This window comes from Amblyraja radiata, chromosome 6, assembly GCF_010909765.2.
Source record: "Amblyraja radiata isolate CabotCenter1 chromosome 6, sAmbRad1.1.pri, whole genome shotgun sequence".
Taxonomy (NCBI): Eukaryota; Metazoa; Chordata; class Chondrichthyes; order Rajiformes; family Rajidae; genus Amblyraja; species Amblyraja radiata.
The window spans coordinates 96,840,991-96,861,048 of record NC_045961.1 but is presented as its reverse complement, the minus strand read 5'-3'; the positions used below and the strand labels follow the sequence as shown (position 1 = coordinate 96,861,048).

At 43.9% G+C, this 20,058-nt stretch overlaps 1 protein-coding gene across 1 annotated transcript; it reads right to left on the bottom strand.

The window, feature by feature from the left end:
• Nucleotides 1–7,236: 7,236 nt before the first annotated feature.
• On the bottom strand, nucleotides 7,237–8,958 carry chst7 (carbohydrate sulfotransferase 7). Its single transcript, XM_033023278.1, has one exon. It carries the CDS (start codon nucleotides 8,677–8,679, stop codon nucleotides 7,447–7,449), a length of 1,233 nt encoding a protein of 410 aa, XP_032879169.1. The 5' UTR covers nucleotides 8,680–8,958; the 3' UTR covers nucleotides 7,237–7,446.
• Between the last annotated feature and the right edge of the window lie 11,100 nt (nucleotides 8,959–20,058).

Genomic DNA, 20,058 nt, shown 5'->3' with positions numbered 1-20,058 from the left:
TCTCTTCTGGCATCAGGACGACTTGCCAATGCCAGAGCTTTGGTTTAAAGTATTCACTCCCTGGAGCAGACAATAGTCCTTTGATCGCCACCATTAAATGAACATGCGGTGTTGGTTGCTTGTCCTATTCCCTTCCCAATATTCCATCCTATTTATTCCAACGGAACTGAATAATGTGAAGAGTTTGCCACAGGCAGCTGATCAGAATATAACAGTGGTGATAAAAGATAGATACAAAATTTTACAAGATGGTTTATTTACAGTGGGTTTTTTTGTAATTGCTCTGCAGATGTGCTTTTGCCCAGCCATTAAGCACACACTGTTCATTAAACAACATGAGATCTGCTGTAATACGTTCTGCCTTCGAATCCCTTCCTGAAATCTTACAAATGCAACACATTATTTTTCACGCAGAGACATCTGTTGCACTCTGTCATGTGGCACACAACCAACACAAGGCAAGTAATGAAGCAATGTTTCGAGGGGGAAATTTTGACGACTGCACTGCACAGCCAATAGTTTCAGATGTTAGGTGGTTAAAATTCTGTTGTTTCAGTACAGTCAGCACTTCATGAACAAACCGTGCATGTGTTTTTTCCATATATTTAAACTGAAAGCAACCAGTGCAAGTTTACCATGTATAAAGCTTCTGTTTGAATTGCGAGTTGGTAGCTGGTTTCAGTCAGGCCTTTGTGTATCTTCTGTGATTAGATCTCCCTACTTTGACTTGGATCTTTGCATGAAAAATCAGCCAAGTGCTCACACAAAAGACTGTGTATGAGAGTCTCCTGAAAGAACTTGCCAAGTTCCCAACACATCTTATACACAAGTCTGAGAGTTTTGGGGAAGAGGTAGAGAAAAGGAGAAAGAGTAACGATCCATGTGCTCTTCCTGTGATTTCTTCCACTGTCACCCGTTTTTGGTTATTGATGCCTCTCAGCATCTATTGAAGGAAAAATAAAGTCTGCTAAGGCGTTGATTTTTTTTTTTTACCCACTAGTGTCTCTAATATATTCCTGTCTTTGAGAATTTATTTCCAGTGTTTCGAGGGAGTGTTGAAAAGCTCATGAAGGGCTCAGGGAAAATGAGATTGCCATTTCTATCCTGGTCTGCTTCATTGCTGTGGAAAAATCAGTCTCGTTACAGGCTTGCAGACTTGTCGCTGTTCAACCCCATTATACGAGGAGGGCAAAATGAACAGGGAGGAGGAAACTGGATATGTTTATATGCTTAAGATACGCTATCTGTCCAATTTGATGCAACAGGATTTAGTTTATTAGCTCCCATGATGATCTATCCCAGCCAATGGCATCCCCAGCATGAGAGGGTTTGAGGCGGGGGGGATAGGCAATCACAAGCACTTTGTGACCAATCCCATTGCACCTTAGTACTTATTCTTGGATTTTTGAAAATAAATATTTGTATTTTTCTGCTGTGCAGGAGATTTGGAGATGTTAAAGTCATCCACACCAGGTGACGTTGTTAACTCCTTGCTGTGCAGCCCTTTGCACTGAGTTTGATTATCTTTGCCTTGCAAATTGTGGGTTTTGTCTTTGGTTTGCTTTGATTTACCTGAAAGGAAGGGAGAATTTTTTTTTCTCTCTGATAAAATGTGAAATAAAAGTAATAGGGGGGAGGCGGAAGCACTATGTCCATTATAAACTTGGCAATTTGCCTCAATCTCACTAATACTCAGTGCAGCAAAGGTCAGTCATGTTGGCAAGTTGTCATTTGCTGTGTCATGGTTGCTATGTGTCGACTCTGAGCTTATCCACGTGCTTGTGCCACTAAAGACGACAAATCCGATGTCTGGTATGATGCCTTTAAACTATTTCATTACCTGGACCACATGGACCCAAAGTAATACTGAAATAACCAGCGTCCGTTTGTGGAACGATAGCTAACTTGACCCTGTGTTTCAAATACAAATGTGAGTAAGTAGTTTTCCTAATTCTGATGTGTCCAGCAGTGCAGGTTAATGTACTAATGTAATCATGACTCATCGTGCATGGTACAAAAAAAAATTGTGTATATGTTGTCATAAAAATAAAAATGAATATAAACAGTCTTTACGTTCTGTTGCCCTTGTCGTTTAAGCGGAGCAGATTCAATATCTCTTTTTTAATGGCTTTATCGGACAAGGCATGGTAAAGAAGGATATGGGCCAAATGTGGGCAGGTGAGACTAGCATAGATGGGGCATCTTGGTCAGCATGGGCCTGTTTCCATGCTGTATAACTCTTAAGATATGTGACTCACTTTGTACATTGTGCTGTGCTAATGATTTTCCAAATCTGACACCATTTGTATGGTTCATTGTTAAATGCCCTCTCAAAAGGTCTTGCAAGGAACTCATCCCAAGGGCAATTGTCAGCCAAATTAAGCATATCATGATCAAACAAACAACAACGTGGTCACGGCCACAGTACATCATTTACTATGAGGTGATGATGAGGCCATGATGACTAAAGTACAAAAAAGAACTAACCTGATCTTTAAGATGCGGGCATGGATCATTTATGTTTCACTTGGGAAAGTGGACATGATTTTATTATCTCAGCCTGAAAGATAGACTCTCTGTGCAACAATCCTTATTACTGCGCTAGGAGCAGCAGCCAGGAATTTGTATGTTGAGTTGAATTGAAAGATACAGCATGGAAACTGGCCCTTCGGCCCACCGAGTTCGTGACCACCATCTTGTTCACACTATTTCTATGTTATTTCTTGCCATAGAGGGAGTACAGAGAAGGTTCACCAGACTGATTCCTGGGATGTCAGGACTTTCATATGAAGAAAGACTGGATAGACTCGGCTTGTACTCACTAGAATTTAGAAGATTGAGGGGGGATCTTATAGAAACTTACAAAACTCTTAAGGGGTTGGACAGGCTAGATGCAGGAAGATTGTTCCCGATGTTGGGGAAGTCCAGGACAAGGGGTCACAGTTTAAGGATAAGGGGGAAGTCTTTTAGGACCGAGATGAGAAAAACATTTTTCACACAGAGAGTGGTGAATCTCTGGAATTCTCTGCCACAGAAGGTAGTTGAGGCCAGTTCATTGGCTATATTTAAGAGGGAGTTAGATGTGGCCCTTGTGGCTAAAGGGATCAGGGGCTATGGAGAGAAGGCAGGTACGGGATACTGAGTTGGATGATCAGCCATGATCATATTGAATGACGGTGCAGGCTCGAAGGGCCGAATGGCCTACTCCTGCACCTAATTTCTATGTTTTCCCACTTTTGCAACCACTCCCTGCACATTAGGGGCGATTTACAGGTTGTTGTATGTTGCATTCTGGTTTTGCCTCGGTTGTATAAGCCTTTAAGATCAAATTGTTTTCCCATTCTCACAGGATTTAGTGAACTATAGATAAGTCTGCCTGCCCAAGTATGAATAGCATAGCTGAGCATCCATGTTGTGTTGCTGTGCAAATGCAGTGCATAATACACAAGGGCATGTCTTTTCTTGAGACTAGGGTTCAAATCAGATGCTTCATGCTCTAAGTGTTTCATTTAAAGTAACTTTTATCTTGCAGAAGGATGCCTGATACAATTCACTATCTGCTGATACTCCTGACAAAAAAGAGAAAGATATGTTTCATAGAGTCCAAGATGAACGCTATTTGCATTAGAATGCCAATGGATTGAAGCCAAACTTCAGACTACTAAGAATCCAGATCCTAAGATTTTTGCTTCACAAACCTATTTTCTTCCTGAAACTAAAGTCCTTCAATGAATATGCCTTAATTGTTCATGCCCTCATTTTAAAACAAAGAAGCACAGATGCTCTCATTCTATGCCTGGTGGTGGTGTGTAATAACATTGTGTGTAATAACATTGTCAAAAACAATTTGCCTTGTGCAGACACCAAACACAATCGCAGAGTTAAAATTAATGAAATGGAAGGAACATCCCATGTAAAAATTGCTTCGAACCAGTCCTGGAGAGAATACTTGTTTATGTCCTGACAAAATAAGGGCCCAATCAAAGCTCGAGTTTGTGTGTTTCGTTTGCAAAGAATGCACAATCAACTGGCTAACCAACCACCTGCTGAGAGGTTCCAACTGCTGACAAAAACCATTATCCCTGAAAAGGCCTGGAGAAGGGAAGCAGAGCCAAATCTCCCATGGTTTACAGACTTATGTCATGGGATCTGACCATTTGTTATTCAAAAAAGCGGCGTTTGGTTGGTTCTGTACACCAATAAAGATAGGTTTATGGAGCAGTGCCTGCACACATAAAGGATAAATAGCTTGTGTTGCGTATGGTTTCAGGCAGATTTGAACAAATGTTACAGTAAATGTATACATGAATTGGACTTGTGTGTGGCATCTAACTTGAAGTACACCATAGAAATGTGTGGTTCATAAGAGGGGTATTTTGGTCCATTGTATCCAGTCAAGGGTGAAACTATTTAGATCATCCCCACTTTCCAACTCTCAATCAGTAGATCTGTATGTATGACTCTTCTAGGTACTTTTTGAAACGTGATGGGGATCTCTGCACCCACCACCCTTTTTGGCAATGAGAATGGTACTGGAAAAGAGAGAGCAAAGAGATTTAATTTAGGTCTACAAATTCATGAGAGATCCAGTTGGGATGAACAGGAAAAATGGCAATATAGTTGAACATCAAAATCCCAAATAATGTATTAACTTCCCTCTCAACAGGTCCTGCTACTTCCAAAGATTTATGAGTGTATACACCCACGTCTCTTTGTCCTTGTACACAATTTTAAACTGTTCCATTTGGCCTATTTTTTTCTTTCCTTGTTCTTTCTGCCAAAATGGAACACCTTACATTTCTCTGTATTAAATTTCATTTGTCTAACCAATCTGCCTGCTTATCCATTCCCTCGAGCAGTTTGTCTTTGTCATTTTCACTGCTTACTGCACCCCAAGCTTGGTCTCTTCTGCAAATTTTGAATTGTTACCTTATAGTCCTGTATCAACGTACAGTATATGAATATTGAGGCAGAAAAGTCATGCTGGATCGGCTGAAAACCTATTAAGGCTGCAGTAAAGCTGCACAATTAAGATCACCACAGGAAGAATAAACTCATCACATTTAACTGGTATCTGAATGAGCAAGTAACATACAAGACTCACAAGACTCCTGACTGATTTTGAAAGTGAGATTAGTCAGAGGTTCTTTTGTTTGGCAAACATGCAAGCAATTGACCTAATTCTGTAAATGACTGTCACTCTATGATTCTAAAGCTTTACGGTGAGTGTGGGTAAACATACATGTCAACCAGGCAAATAATCGGATAGCCTGTTCTAAGGATGCTGATTGGGGATTACAGATCCCCCTGTTCTTCTTTGAATTGTGCCATGATATATTTATTGTTTCCTGAAAGACAATGAATCTTCGAAACTCAAATCCAAGTAGCTCATAAAACAAGTTCCCAGAAATAGTAATGACTTGTTAAGACGTTTATGTGAATGAAAAGCAAAGAAACTTTAGATGCTGGAAATCCGATTTGAAAACAGAAATGCCCAGCAGGTCAGAGAAATAAAGTTAACATTTCACAGATTACTTTTCCTTGAGAATCTGTTTTTAGAATTGATTGAGGATTGGATGATGGGTGGATTATAAGATACTGCTCTTTTAATGCCTGGGAAATTTCAGATCTACACAGACAGGGAAGTTGGAAAGCAAACAGTGAACTGGATCCACTTTGGCAGTATTAAATTTGCACAAGCTTGCGCTAGGTCTTTTCCCACTACCTTCTGGTCCAGAGCCAAATAAGAGCATATGAAAGATTGTTAAAGAATATTGATAGTCTGAACTCCACAATTAACTGTCTGGAACCAGAGAGTCCACTAACTAATCAGACAATATAAAGAAGAGACACAAAAAGCTGGAGTAACTCTGCGGGACAGGTAAGCATGTCTGGGGAGAAGGGATGGGTGACCTTTTGGGTCTGATTGGTAAGTAGATAGATCAGACCTAGGTTGGATGGCGGAGAACACAGTAAACATTAGCATTATTTTGATTCATCATGAGATGTCACCATCACTGGATAGGCCTCAATTTATCGGCCAGCTATTCTTACTCTTGAGAAGGTGGTGGTGAATTGCCTTTCTGAACCACTCCAATTTTGTTGATGATGGTGTTCCCGGGGTTTCGTTCAGCGTCGAGTTCCAGGTTAGGGAATTAGTGATGTTGAAGGTATGGTGACATAAATCAAAACAAGGTGTGTGTTTTGGAGGGGTACCAGCATGTAGTTGTTTTCTCATGCACCTGATACTCTTGCCAGCTTTGGTAGTTGTTGTTGTTGCAGGTTTGGAAGCAGGGGTGAATTGGTGCTAATAATTGTTAGTGATGGTTTGGACGGGGTATAATCAGCAGTCAGAGAGGTGGGGTTATTGATCAGAGGATCTCAACTGGCAGTCAAAGGATGGTCGGCAATTGTCTGGGTTTGATGACCAGGTGGGGGGAGGGGGGGGAGGGGCTAGTGACTAGTGACTAGGATGGGGGTCAAGGATGATTGAGGAACACATCAATTGGTGAGATAATGTTCAAAGTTCTTGAATTTGGAAGTGATAATGGGGGCTATTTGACCAAGACCCTTAAATATGTACTCGCTAGAATTTAGAAGATTGAGGGGGGAATCTTATAGAAACTTACGAAATTCTTAAGGGGTTGGACAGGCTAGATGCAGGAAGATTGTTCCTGATGTTGGGGAAGTCCAGAACAAGGGGTCACAGTTTAAGGATAAGGGGGAATTTTTTTAGGACCGAGATGAGGAAAACATTTTCACACATTCTCTGCCACAGAAGGTAGTTGAGGCCAGTTCATTGGCTATATTTAAGAGGGAGTTAGATGTGGCCCTTGTGGCTAAAGGTATCAGGGGGGTATGGAGAGAAAGCAGGTACAGGATACTGATTTGGATGATCAGCCATGATCATATTGAATGGTGGTGCAGGCACGAAGGGCCGAATGGCCTACTCCTGCACCTATTTTCTATATTCTTTGAAGGAGACAGCCATTGCTTACCTGAGATTGCTCAGTGGTTTCTTTTGAGGCTGTAAAAGGATGTTGCGTGGAAGAAAGTGGTGAGGTTGTGTGGGGGTGGGGTTATCAAAATGTAAGTTAAGTTGTGCTGGAAAACTACGCACTGATATGCAGACAATGTGCTAGATTTTATCGGTACCATTGTGAAGGTTTGAGGTTCTCTATCGGCTTGGAGTGCATGTTAGGCACAACATAGATATATAGAATGAAAACTGCAGACTTTACGTGTACCAAACAAGTCCCAGATTTGGATGACTATTTATTTACCGACTTTGTTTCAAGGGGTGTACAAAAATATGGCACAGTGTGATCAAGTTTTTAAACATAGACCACCACTCTATTCCTGTTTCACCACGGCATGGCGTGAATCTCGTTTTTTTGTTTTTGTTTTACCTTCGTCCGATCTCTGAATATTAACAGGCTGGTGGGTCTACGTGTTGCCCTGTTTCTTTGTCAGGTAGCCCAGCAATGTCATAGCCTTCTGGCACTTCTGCTCCACCTGCTCGATCTGCCACAAGCTCAGCCGTTTCTTCCAGGCGCCGATGGCTTCCCTGGCGTCCCTGGAAGAGATGAGGAAGGGTTTGTCGGAAGAGTAGCCGACCCCCCTCGTCATGTTCAACACGTACTGCTCGGTGGCCGGCGTGACCGTCAGGTTGGCGAAGGTGTAGAGGGTCCGCAAACCTTCCACCGGCTCCAGAACCAAGTCCTCGTAGCGGATGGTGAGATACCTTCTCCTGATCCAGGCTGGGGCCTCTTTGACCAGCGTCTGGTCTCGGCTCCAAGCCTCGCAGATCACCTCCAGGGCGTTGGACACGTAGGTGTCCGCCCTCTGCGACCTGTTGGGGATGGCTCGCTGGTTCCTCTCCGATCTCCTGCTCCTCAAGATCTGAATGCTCTCCTTCACCAGCGACAGCTTGGATTTCATCCGGGAGTTGTGCACCGCTCTAGGGTCCCTCACCAGCTGAACTACCTTGACGTTGAGGGACGGGTCGTGCATCAGCGGGAGCAGGATGTCCGCATCCAACACCCTGACATCCTTGATGACCATCACGTCGTACTTCCTGCACTCGCTCTCCAACTCCTTGATGTCCCTGGCAGCGCACTTCTTCTCGCACACGCTGCCGTCCACCAACTCCACCCTGTCCTTGCTGTAGGCGCCGCACAGAGGCGCCGAGCAGATGACTTTGTTGTTCCTCCAGCCGAAGACGGTGCGAGTGGTCAGGGGGCCGGGAGCTGAGTAGAGTTTCAACACGGAGAAGTCGCAGTGGAAGAGGGAGCGCAGCATGTCCCTGACTGCCCCCTGCAAGCTCTCGGCGTCCCCCGGGTAGAGAGCCTGCCACATTAACCACATGGGCTCGTACAGGTAGAACGCCCCCGGGTGCTGGTTGTACAGCTCTCCCGCGAACGACGAGCCCGTCCTCCAGGTAGCGTGCAAGTAAATGTGCTGTTTCTGCTTCGCCCCCGGCCTCGGGGTCCAACTGCTCGCGTTGCCGCTCTCCCTCAAGCGGGGGGCTGGTTCCACCTCCTTCTGGACCACCTCGACCAGGTACGGTTCCCTGGGGCCACGGCGGTCGTTGTGACAGTCCAGCACGTAAGGAATGGTCAGCAGCAGCAGCGAGTAAGCGGCGATGACGAACAGATATCTGCTCTGGAGTTTCTTCATCGCACCAGCTCCTTGCCTTTGGTGGGGTTGTGTTCCGTTACCTCCTTGTGCTTCGCATTCTGCGTCTTCTCCCGTCGGCGGGGGACCAAGGTGGGGGACTCGTCCAGCAGCCCCTCGCAGGCCGGCGGAGCGGAGCAAATGACACCCTGGTGCCCGTCATCCGAACACAGGGGGAGTGGAAAAGGCTGTGGCAGGAACCCGCCCAGTCTCTGCCAGATCAAGGCGGCGTGTGTGCGAGGGAGGGGAGAGTTTAGGACGGGCGGAGGGAGAGGAGTGGGTGTTGCGGAGGGGGAATGAGGGAGTGAAATAAAGAGCAGAGGAAGGGAGAAAGAGAGATGGGAGGGAGGGAAGGAGGAAAGGGGACCAGGGAGGTTAAATTGCAGAGAAGGGGAGTGTGAACGGGAGGAGGTCAGAGAGAGATGGATAGGGAAGACCAGAGAGAGCGAGGCCGAAGGAGTGATAAAGAACGTGAGTGTGTGTGTGCGTGAGAGAGAGAGAGATGGGGAGGAAAGTGGTGATGGGGAGGAAGACTGAGAGGGGATAGCGAGGGAAATGAGTGGTACCATTAAATGTGAGCAGGACCAAACTTCCAGAAAACAATGCTGTCACGGGGAGAACTACGATCAGCAAGGAGTGAAAGCGATTTGCAGAAATGAAAATGATGATCAGAAGAAAAAAATCAGGGTGTCTGTCACAATGCCGATTTTTAGTTTAGTTTGCAAATGTCACAGGTTTGTTTACTATTTAATTAGCACAAACAGCTAACGTGTGCCTCCGCAGTGATGTACACTGTAACAACGGTTTATGTTTTCCCTTCACTCTTTGTTGGTATTTTATTTCTGGTGAATGGGAGAGAGAAAAAAAATGATTGCGTGACCAGACCCAGTCAATTATATGTACTGTAATCTTTAGAGCCATTGGGAACAGGGAAATTAATACAGGCTGATACAAAGTGGCGCCCAGCCAGAGAGGGAGGGTGAGAGAGAGATGCTAGGAGTGAAATCCGAATCATAGTGACGGTTTTTGCATGGTGGCCTTTAAATAATCTCACAGAGGCTCCATCAATTAATCCAGGATCGCGATAGTGGCTGGGATAATGAAATGCAAATTTCGAGGTTAATTAGCTATTAGGGGCGATAATCTTGAAATTTGCGTGAAAATGTTTCAAATTCACCAACGAGCACATAGTCAGAGAAACCTGCTAACCACGCCCCGTGCGTCCTAGAAAGACTCCAGATACAAGTCGATTTTTAATTTTGTGTAGGAAAGAACTGCGAATGCTGGTTTAAATCGAAGGTAGACACAAAATGCTGGAGTAACTTAGCGGGACAGGCAGCATCTCTGGAACGAAGGAATGGGTGACGTTTCGGGCCGAGACCCTTCTTCAGGCTTTTCTTAATTTTCTTCGACATAAGCGACCAGACCAGGGATTTAAAAAAACCCCATGAACAATGGAAGAACTCAGCGAGTCAACTAGCCTCCGTGGAGGCAAAATACTGCAAAACTGCATGTTGACTTGCATCGGACTAAGAGGGATTCTTAGAAGATTCTTAAGAACGACTAAGAAAGATTTGGGGTTTAAGAAGGAACTGCAGATGCTGGATAATCGAAGGAAGACAAAAGTGCTGGAGAAACTCAGCGGGTGCAGCAGTATCTATGGAGCGAAGGAAAATGTTCCTTCGCTCCATAGATGCTGCTGCACCCGCTGAGTTTCTCCAGCACTTTTGTCTACCTAAGAAAGATTCGGGGACCGTTAAGCTCAATATAAGGTCTACATTCGCTCTCCCCCCGACTCTCAGTCTGAAGAAGGGTCTCGACCTATTCGTCACCTATGCATTTTCTCCAGAGATGCTGCCTGACCCGCTCAGTTACTCCAGCGTTTTGTGTCTATCTTCAAGATTCAATTGCTTATCTTGCCAGTGGTGACGACTCCAAACAAACAAACAGTCTTGGGTGTGTGCGTTTAAGTATGCATCAACCGGACAATCGGCACAATTGGATCGATCGTCACGTCATTGATGTGTCAATGGCGTGTGAATGTGTAGGTTAATTGGCGTCTGTGAAATTGCCACTAAAGTGCATATGAGAAAGTGGATGAGGGGTTTGAAGGCGTTGTGGCCAGGTTTGTAGATGATACGAAAAGTGCAGGTAGTGTAGAGAAAGCAGGGACGCTGCAGAAGGACTTGGGCAGGCTGGGAGAGTGAGCAGAGAAGTGGCAGATGGAATATCGTGTAGCAAAGTGTGGAGTCACGCATTTTGGTAGTAGGAATAAAGGCGTAGACTATTTTCTAAATGGGATGAGAATCCAGAAATCGGAGGTGCACAGGGACTTGGGACAATAGACAATAGGTGCAGGAGTAGGCCATTTGGCCCTTCAAGTAAGCACTGCCATTCAATGTGATCATTGCTGATCACCCCCAATCAGTACCCCGTTCATGCCTTCACCCCTGACTCCGCTATTTTTAAGAGCCCTATCTAGCTCTCTTGAAAGCATCCAGAGAACCTGCCTCCACCACACTAGAGGCAGAGAATTCCACACTCACCACATTCCGTGAGAAAAGTGTTTTCTCGTCTCCGTGCTAGATGGCTTACTCCTTATTCTTAAACTGTGGCCCCTGGTTCTGGACTCCCCCAACATTGGGAACATGTTTCCTGCCTCTAGTGTGTCTAAGCACTTAACAGTCTTATATGTTTCAATGAGATCGCCTCTCATCCTTCTAAACTCCAGAGTGTACAAGCCCAGCTGCTCCATCTCAGTATATGACAGTCCCGCCATCCCGGGAATTAACCTTGTAAACCTATGCTGCACTCCCTCAATAGCAAGAATGTCCTTCCTCAAATTAGGGGACCAAAACTGCACACAATACTCCAGGTGTGGTCTCACTAGGGCTCTGTACAACTGCAGAAGGACCTCTTTGCTCCTATATTCGATTCCTCTTGTTATAAAGGCCAACATGCCATTCGCTTTCTTACAACTGCCTGCTGTACTTGCATGCTTACTTTCATAGACTGATGTACAAGGACCCCCAGATCCCGTTGTACTTCCCCTTTTCCCAACTTGATGCCATTTAGATAGTAATCTGCCTTCCTGCTTTTGCTGTTGAGTTTGGAGTGCTGGTGCAGGATTCCCCAAAAATTAATCTGCAAGTCGAATCGGTAGCAAAGAAAGCAAACACAATGCTAGCATTTATTTCGAGTGGGCTTGTATACAAAAACAGGAATGTAACGCTGAGGATCTATAAGGTGCTGGTCGAGCCCCATTTAGAATATTGTGAGCAATTTTACGCACTGTATCTGAGGAAGGATGTGCTGGCTCTGGAGAGGGTCCAGAAGAGTTTTACAAGAATGATCCCAGGAATGAGTGGGTTAACATATGATGAACGCTTGACGGCACTGGGCCTGTACTCGCTGGAGTTTAGAAAAATGAGGGGGTCTTCATTGGAACATACAGAATAGTGAAAGGCTTGGATAGATTGGATGTGGAGAGGATGTTTCCACTAGTGGGAGAGTTCAGGACTAGAGGTCCTAGCCTCAGAATTAAAGGACGTTGCTTTATGAGGGAGGAGGAATTTCTTTAGTCAGAGAGTGGTTATTCTGTGGAATTCCTTGTCACAGAAGGATTTGGAGGCCAAGTCAATGGATATGTTTAAGGCAGTGATAGATTCTTGATTGATACGGGTGTCAGAGGTTATGGAGAGAAGGCAGGAGAATGGGGTTAGGAGGCAGAGTAGATAACGAGCTAAATGGCCTAATTCTGCTCTTATCACTTATGGGAAGTGGGATAACATAGAACTAGTGTGGACTTGTGGGCTGAAGGGCCTGTTTCCTTGCTGTATCTCTAAACTAAACTGAACTAAGGATCACCACCATTCAGGTCATGCCTTCTTCTCATTTCTACTGTTGGGCATGAAGCCTTAAGTCCCACACCATAAGGTTTAGGAATAGCTGCATTCCTCTTACCATCAAGATCTTGAACTGACCTACACAACCCTAATCCTACCTCAGCAACAAAACACAACAGACCACCTCTTGATGGTCTCTAATCTAAATCTCTAGTTTTGTTTGAAATAATGTCTAGTTCTTTTGCAGTCTATTTTTCCTTTCACTGTCTTATAGAACAGATGTGAAGATGGAAAATGGCGGCGCACCTGAATGCAGCGGCTTTGCTCTCCCCTGTGTGGATGTTTTTGTTTTTGTCTGTTGTGTCCGTTTGTCTGTGGACCTGCGACTCGAAGGGTTGTCGTGTTTGTATTTTTTTTAACCGGAGGAGATGTAAATGGAATTTCGTTGCACAGTATTGTGCAATGACAATAAACGTATTCATTCATTCATTCATTCATGTGTAATTTGTATATAATATGTTTTTGTATATTGTCAATGTGCATTTTATGATGCTACAAGATTTTCCTTGTACCTGTACCTGATGATAATTGTGCATATGACAAAAATCATATGTTTTAGTGTTCTCTGGTTTGTTTTGGGTGGGGTGTGGCGGGGTTTGGGGGAAACCTTTTTTTAATCTCTTACCTTGCCGGAGATGCGATTTTTTTTTTCCTGGATCGTTTCTCCGGTCGCTCTGCAGCCTAACATCATGGAGTTGGCGGACTTAGAAACATAGAAACATAGAAATTAGGTGCAGGAGTAGGCCATTCGGCCCTTCGAGCCTGCACCGCCATTCAATATGATCATGGCTGATCATCCAACTCAGTATCCCGTACCTGCCTTCTCTCCATACCCTCTGATCCCCTTAGCCACAAGGGCCACATCTAACTCCCTCTTAAATATAGCCAATGAACTGGCCTCGACTACCCTCTGTGGCAGGGAGTTCCAGAGATTCACCACTCTCTGTGTGAAAAAAGTTCTTCTCATCTCGGTTTTAAAGGATTTCCCCCTTATCCTTAAGCTGTGACCCCCTTGTCCTGGACTTCCCCAACATCGGGAGCAATCTTCCTGCATCTAGCCTGTCCAACCCCTTAAGAATTTTGTAAGTTTCTATAAGATCCCCTCTCAATCTCCTAAATTCTAGAGAGTATAAACCAAGTCTATCCAGTCTTTCTTCATAAGACAGTCCTGACATCCCAGGAATCAGTCTGGTGAACCTTCTCTGCACTCCCTCTATGGCAATAATGTCCTTCCTCAGATTTGGAGACCAAAACTGTACGCAATACTCCAGGTGTGGTCTCACCAAGACACTGTACAACTGCAGTAGAACCTCCCTGCTCCTGTACTCAAATCCTTTTGCTATGAAAGCTAACATACCATTCGCTTTCTTCACTGCCTGCTGCACCTGCATGCCCACTTTCAATGACTGGTGTACCATGACACCCAGGTTTCGCTGCATCTCCCCTTTTCCTAGTCGGCCACCATTTAGATAATAGTCTGCTTTCCTGTTTTTGCCACCAAAATGGATAACCTCACATTTATCCACATTATACTGCATCTGCCAAACATTTGCCCACTCACCCAGCCTATCCAAGTCACCTTGCAGTCTCCTAGCATCCTCCTCACAGCTAACACTGCCCCCCAGCTTAGTGTCATCCGCAAACTTGGAGATATTGCCTTCAATTCCCTCATCCAGATCATTAATATATATTGTAAATAGCTGGGGTCCCAGCACTGAGCCTTGCGGTACCCCACTAGTCACTGCCTGCCATTGTGAAAAGGACCCGTTTACTCCTACTCTTTGCTTCCTGTTTGCCAGCCAGTTCTCTATCCACATCAATACTGAACCCCCAATGCCGTGTGCTTTAAGTTTGTAAACTAATCTCTTATGTGGGACCTTGTCGAAAGCCTTCTGGAAGTCCAGATACACCACATCCACTGGTTCTCCCCTATCCACGCTACTAGTTACATCCTCGAAAAATTCTATAAGATTCGTCAGACATGATTTACCTTTTGTAAATCCATGCTGACTTTGTCCAATGATTTCACCACTTTCCAAATGTGCTGCTATCCCATCTTTAATAACTGACTCTAGCAGTTTCCCCACTACCGATGTTAGACTAACTGGTCTGTAATTCCCCGTTTTCTCTCTCCCTCCCTTCTTAAAAAGTGGGGTTACGTTTGCTACCCGCCAATCCTCAGGAACTACTCCAGAATCTAAAGAGTTTTGAAAGATTATTACTAATGCATCCACTATTTCTGGAGCTACTTCCTTAAGTACTCTGGGATGCGGTACCCCACTAGTCACTGCCTGCCAGTAGACTTGCTCGAGACTGACTTTTAGCCCCACCGCGGGGCCGTGGACTTGCCATCAGAGCCTGCGATCCCTTGCCTGGGGATTTCAACATCAAGGAGCTCACAGTCTCGGGTAGAAACTGATGTCAGGAAGCTCCAAGCTACAGGAGTTTGGAGTCGACCACCCCCGACTCGGGAATCTGATCGCCCGGCGCTGGGAGCTGAGATATCCCTGATGCGGGAGCTTGATCGCCCCGATGCGGAGGGCTCGACTGCCGGTTGCGGGAGCCAAGATCGTCCCGACAACGGAAGGTTCGAGTGCTCCGATCGTGGGAGAACAAAGAAGGGAAGAAGTTTGAACTTTTTTTGCCTTCCATCACAGTGAGGAATGTGGGGGAGTCACTGTGGTGGATGTTCATGTTAAAATTGGGTGTCTTGTTGCTCTTTATTGGTACGCCTGCATGGCAATCTGAATTTCACTGTACCTTAATTGGTACATGTGACAATAAACAAACCTTGATCCTTGAACAACTTGACGATCATGAATGAGAAATTTAAGCCAATATGCAGACAACATAATCTAATTTTCAATGCATTTTCACCAAGTCCCCAGTTTTATTATCTGATAATAGCCCTGATTGCTTGATTTCTCAGAGCTTATTGGGATTTGTTTTCACCTTTCTGAATGGATGTAAAGCTGAACTGATGATCAAAAGAGGCCAACTACTACAGTGAGCAATGATCCACACTGCCAGTTTTAGACTGCGGCTGTAAATTAACATCAAGTTGCTGACATCTGAAACTTGGCTCGTATTGATTAGGATATTAAATTGTGATTTAAAATAACTCTCATATCATCCAAAATAAGGTTTAAAAATAGCTACAAAAGCTCATCAGGTCAGGCAACATCAATAGAGAGGGGAAATAGTTTCATTCAGGTTAATCATTGATCTGAAATTCTTCTCTCTCTCTCTAGACCGTGTACAAACTATAAAACATTGACATCCCTTCCAGATTTCCAGTAACTGCTTTCTTGCCTTCTTTACTAAGAACAAAGGGGACTAAATGGGGACTAAATGGAATACTTTGTAACTTTGTCAGCGCCCTATATATATATGGCGACTCTTGTGTATACTCTGTGTATGCAAAGCAAAAGAATCTCACTGTGACATGTTGAATGTGATATTAAAGTATGATTCATTAATTCACTCAGTGTCTAGGTTTGGAGTTTGTAAAATGTGTGCAGGATAGTTTTTTGCAGCAATACATAGAGGTACCTACTAGAGGAGGGGCAGTGCTGGACCTCCTTAGGAAATGAGACGGGACAGGTGGTGGAGGTATGCGTTGGGGAGCACTTCGGGTCCAGTGATCACAATACCATTAGTTTCAATATAATTATGGAGAGGGTCAGAACTGGACCTACGGTTGAGATTTTTGATTGGAGAAAGGCTAACTTTGATGAGATGCGAAATGATTTAAAAGGAGTGAACTGGGACATTTTGTTTTATGGGAAGGATGTAGAAGAGAAATGGAGGACATTTAAAGGGGAAATTTTAAGAGTACAGAATCTTTATGTTCCTGTTCGGTTGAAAGGAAACAGTAAAAATTGGAAAGAGCCCTGGTTTTCAAGGGAAATTGTACATCTTGTTCGGAAAAAGAGGGAGATCTACAATAATTATAGGCAGCATGAAGTAAATGAGGTGCTTGAGGAGTATAAGGAATGTAAAAAGAATCTTAAGAAAAAAATTAGAAAAGCTAAAAGAAGATATGAGGTTGCTTTGGCAAGTAAGGTGAAAGTAAATCCAAAGGGTTTCTACAGCTATATTAATAGCAAAAGGATAACGAGGGATAAAATTGGTCCATTGGAGAGACAGAGTGGACAGCTATCTGCAGAGCCAAAAGAGATGGGGGAGATATTGAACAATTTCTTTTCTTCGGTATTCACCAAGGAGAAGGATATTGAATTATGTGAGGTAAGGGAAACTAGTAGAGTAGCTATGGATACTATAAGTTTCAAAGTAAAAGAAGTACTGACACTTTTGAAAAATATAAAAGTGGATAAGTCTCCAGGTCCTGACAGGATATTCCCTAGGACATTGAGGGGAGTTAGTGTAGAAATAGCCGGGGCTATGACAGAAATATTTCAAATGTCATTAGAAACAGGAATAGTCCCCGAGGATTGGCGTACTGCGCATGTTGTTCCATTGTTTAAAAAGGGTTCTAAGAGTAAACCTAGCAATTATAGACCTGTTAGTTTGACCAGTGGTGGGCAAATTAATGGAAAAGATACTTAGAGATAATATATATAAGCATCTGGATAAACAGGGCCTGATTAGGAACAGTCAACATGGATTTGTGCCTGGAAGGTCATGTTTGACTAATCTTCTAGAATTTTTTGAAGAGGTTACTAGGGAAATTGACGAGGGTAAAGCAGTGGACGTTGTCTATATGGACTTTAGTAAGGCCTTTGACAAGGTTCCTCATGGAAGGTTGGTTAAGAAGGTTCAACTGTTGGGTATAAATGCAGGAGTAGCAAGATGGATTCAACAGTGGCTGAATGGGAGATGCCAGAGGGTAATGGTGGATGGCTGTTTGTCGGGTTGGAGGCAGGTGACTAGTGGGGTGCCTCAGGGATCTGTGTTGGGTCCTTTGTTGTTTGTCATGTACATCAATGATCTGGATGAAGGTGTGGTAAATTGGATTAGTAAGTATGCAGATGATACCAAGATAGGGGGTGTTGTGGATAATGAAGAGGATTTCCAAAGTCTACAGAGTGATTTAGACCATTTGGAAGAATGGGCTGAAAGATGGCAGATGGAGTTTAATGCTGATAAATGTGAGGTGCTACACCTTGGCAGGACAAATCAAAATAGGACGTACATGGTAAATGGTAGGGAATTGAAGAATGCAGTTGAACAGAGGGATCTGGGAATAACCGTGCATAGTTCCTTGAAGGTGGAATCTCATATAGACAGGGTGGTAAAGAAAGCTTTTGGTATGCTAGCCTTTATAAATCAGAGCATTGAGTATAGAAGCTGGGATGTAATGTTAAAATTGTACAAGGCATTGGTGAGACCAAATCTGGAGTATGGTGTACAATTTTGGTCGCCCAATTATAGGAAGGATGTCAACAAAATAGAGAGAGTACGGAGATTTACTAGAATGTTGCCTGGGTTTCAACAACTAAGTTACAGAGAAAGGTTGAATAAGTTAGGTCTTTATTCTCTGGAGCGCAGAAGGTTAAGGGGGGACATGATAGAGGTCTTTAAAATGATGAGAGGGATAGACAGAGTTGATGTGGACAAGCTTTTCCCTTTGAGAATAGGGAAGATTCAAACAAGAGGACATGACTTCAGAATTAAGGGACAGAAGTTTAGGGGTAACATGAGGGGGAACTTCTTTACTCAGAGAGTGGTAGCGGTGTGGAATGAGCTTCCAGTGGAAGTGGTGGAGGCAGGTTCGTTGGTATCATTTAAAAATAAATTGGATAGGCATATGGATGAGAAGGGAATGGAGGGTTATGGTATGAGTGCAGGCAGGTGGGACTAAGGGAAAATAATTGTTCGGCACGGACTTGTAGGGCCGAGATGGCCTGTTTCCGTGCTGTAATTGTTATATGGTTATATGGTAATAGTGCCATACTCGGTAGTGTTCGCACCTGTTAATAGAGAAAGCACCCTTGCCACTAGTATGCCACTAGCCTGAGGGTTTGTCAATGGTAATATAGGAAACAGGGCATCAAAACACCGGATACCTGAGTCCATCCAAAGATGAAGGTGGCGCAGCGGTAGAGTTGCGCTTGCAGCGCCGGAGACACGGGTTCGATCCTGACTACAGGCCCGTACCCAGGTATGTTGCAAAACTTACCTTCAGCGGCGCTGCAGTTCTGCCGCTGCCCGTGCGCGCGACTTTGGCGCCTTTGAGAGGGGGGCGGGTTTAAAACGCGATTTTCTCTAGGCTGTTGGAATCGATGTTGTTCAGCTTACTTAGTTGCTGACGAAAAATCGCTGCGAAATTCGTTTGCTGCAGGTATTTTTAAACTAAATTGGGTTATTTAATTGTTATAGTAAATTAAAAATCATCCTCTAAAGCCGCGAACCCCGACAACGGGACGGATCTCATGTAGGGGACAAGGCAAGGTAGGTTGTTTATTTTTACATTAAAAAGGGCTTCTTAAGATCCCTTTATACAAAATTTTATGTTGCGAGTAGCTGACTTGGGGGCCCATTCAATCCCGCAGTATCTTTCATGCCATATGGGCATCAAATGCACCGCAATGGCAGCGTTCCAAACCAGCGCATTCCACAGAATCCCACTCGCAAGCTGATTTAAATGGCCATTAATTTACAGCAATTGAACACTAAATCCCTTCCATTTGGCCTATAAATTAATGTCAATGAGATTTAAAAATCATGTTTTATTGTGAATTCTTGTGTGAATGTTCTTTGGACACTTGGGCTATTTAAAAATGTTAATCTTTCCTTAAGAAATGGATAGATGTTCAGATCTAGTAATTGAATTTTGGAATTAGCTACAATTGGGTAACTAACTAATTATATGCTTTAATTTCAGGTCATCCAAGTAAGATTGTTTCATATTTGTTTCAGAATGCTTCAATCTATAATAACTGAAAATTTCTTTCAGTTCTCTTAATTTTTAATAAAGTTATGGGCTTTAGACTGTTCTTGATCACAGCTTTTGTGTTAATGATGCTAATCTCCGAGTATGAAAATGGCCATAACTTTTTTAATACTGAAGATATGAAAGTGAATTAGGTGTCAAATTAAACTTCTTTTTGTGCTTTATCTGATGGGATAAATTGCAGACTTGATTTTTAAAATCTCAAAATGTTGTAACATTGCTACTGTACCGAGTTTGTAGGTTCTCCCCGTGACCGGCGTGGGTTTTATCCAAGATCTTCAGCTTCCTCCCACACTCCAAAGACGTCCAGGTTTGTAGGTGAATTGGCCTGGGTTTGTGTACTTGGTCGAAGTGTACATTGTCCACAGTGTGTGTAGGCTTATGTTAGTGAGCGGGGATGGATGGCTGGTCGGTGCGCACTCAGTGTGGACCGCAGCGTCCATTCTAAACTAAATAAATGTAAGGCTTTCGAGTTTTAAACGGCGGACATCTCCAACAGGGCCGTCCGTGTTGCCATGACGACGGCGCCATCATAGTGCTTCCGGCTGCGCGGGCCAGTGC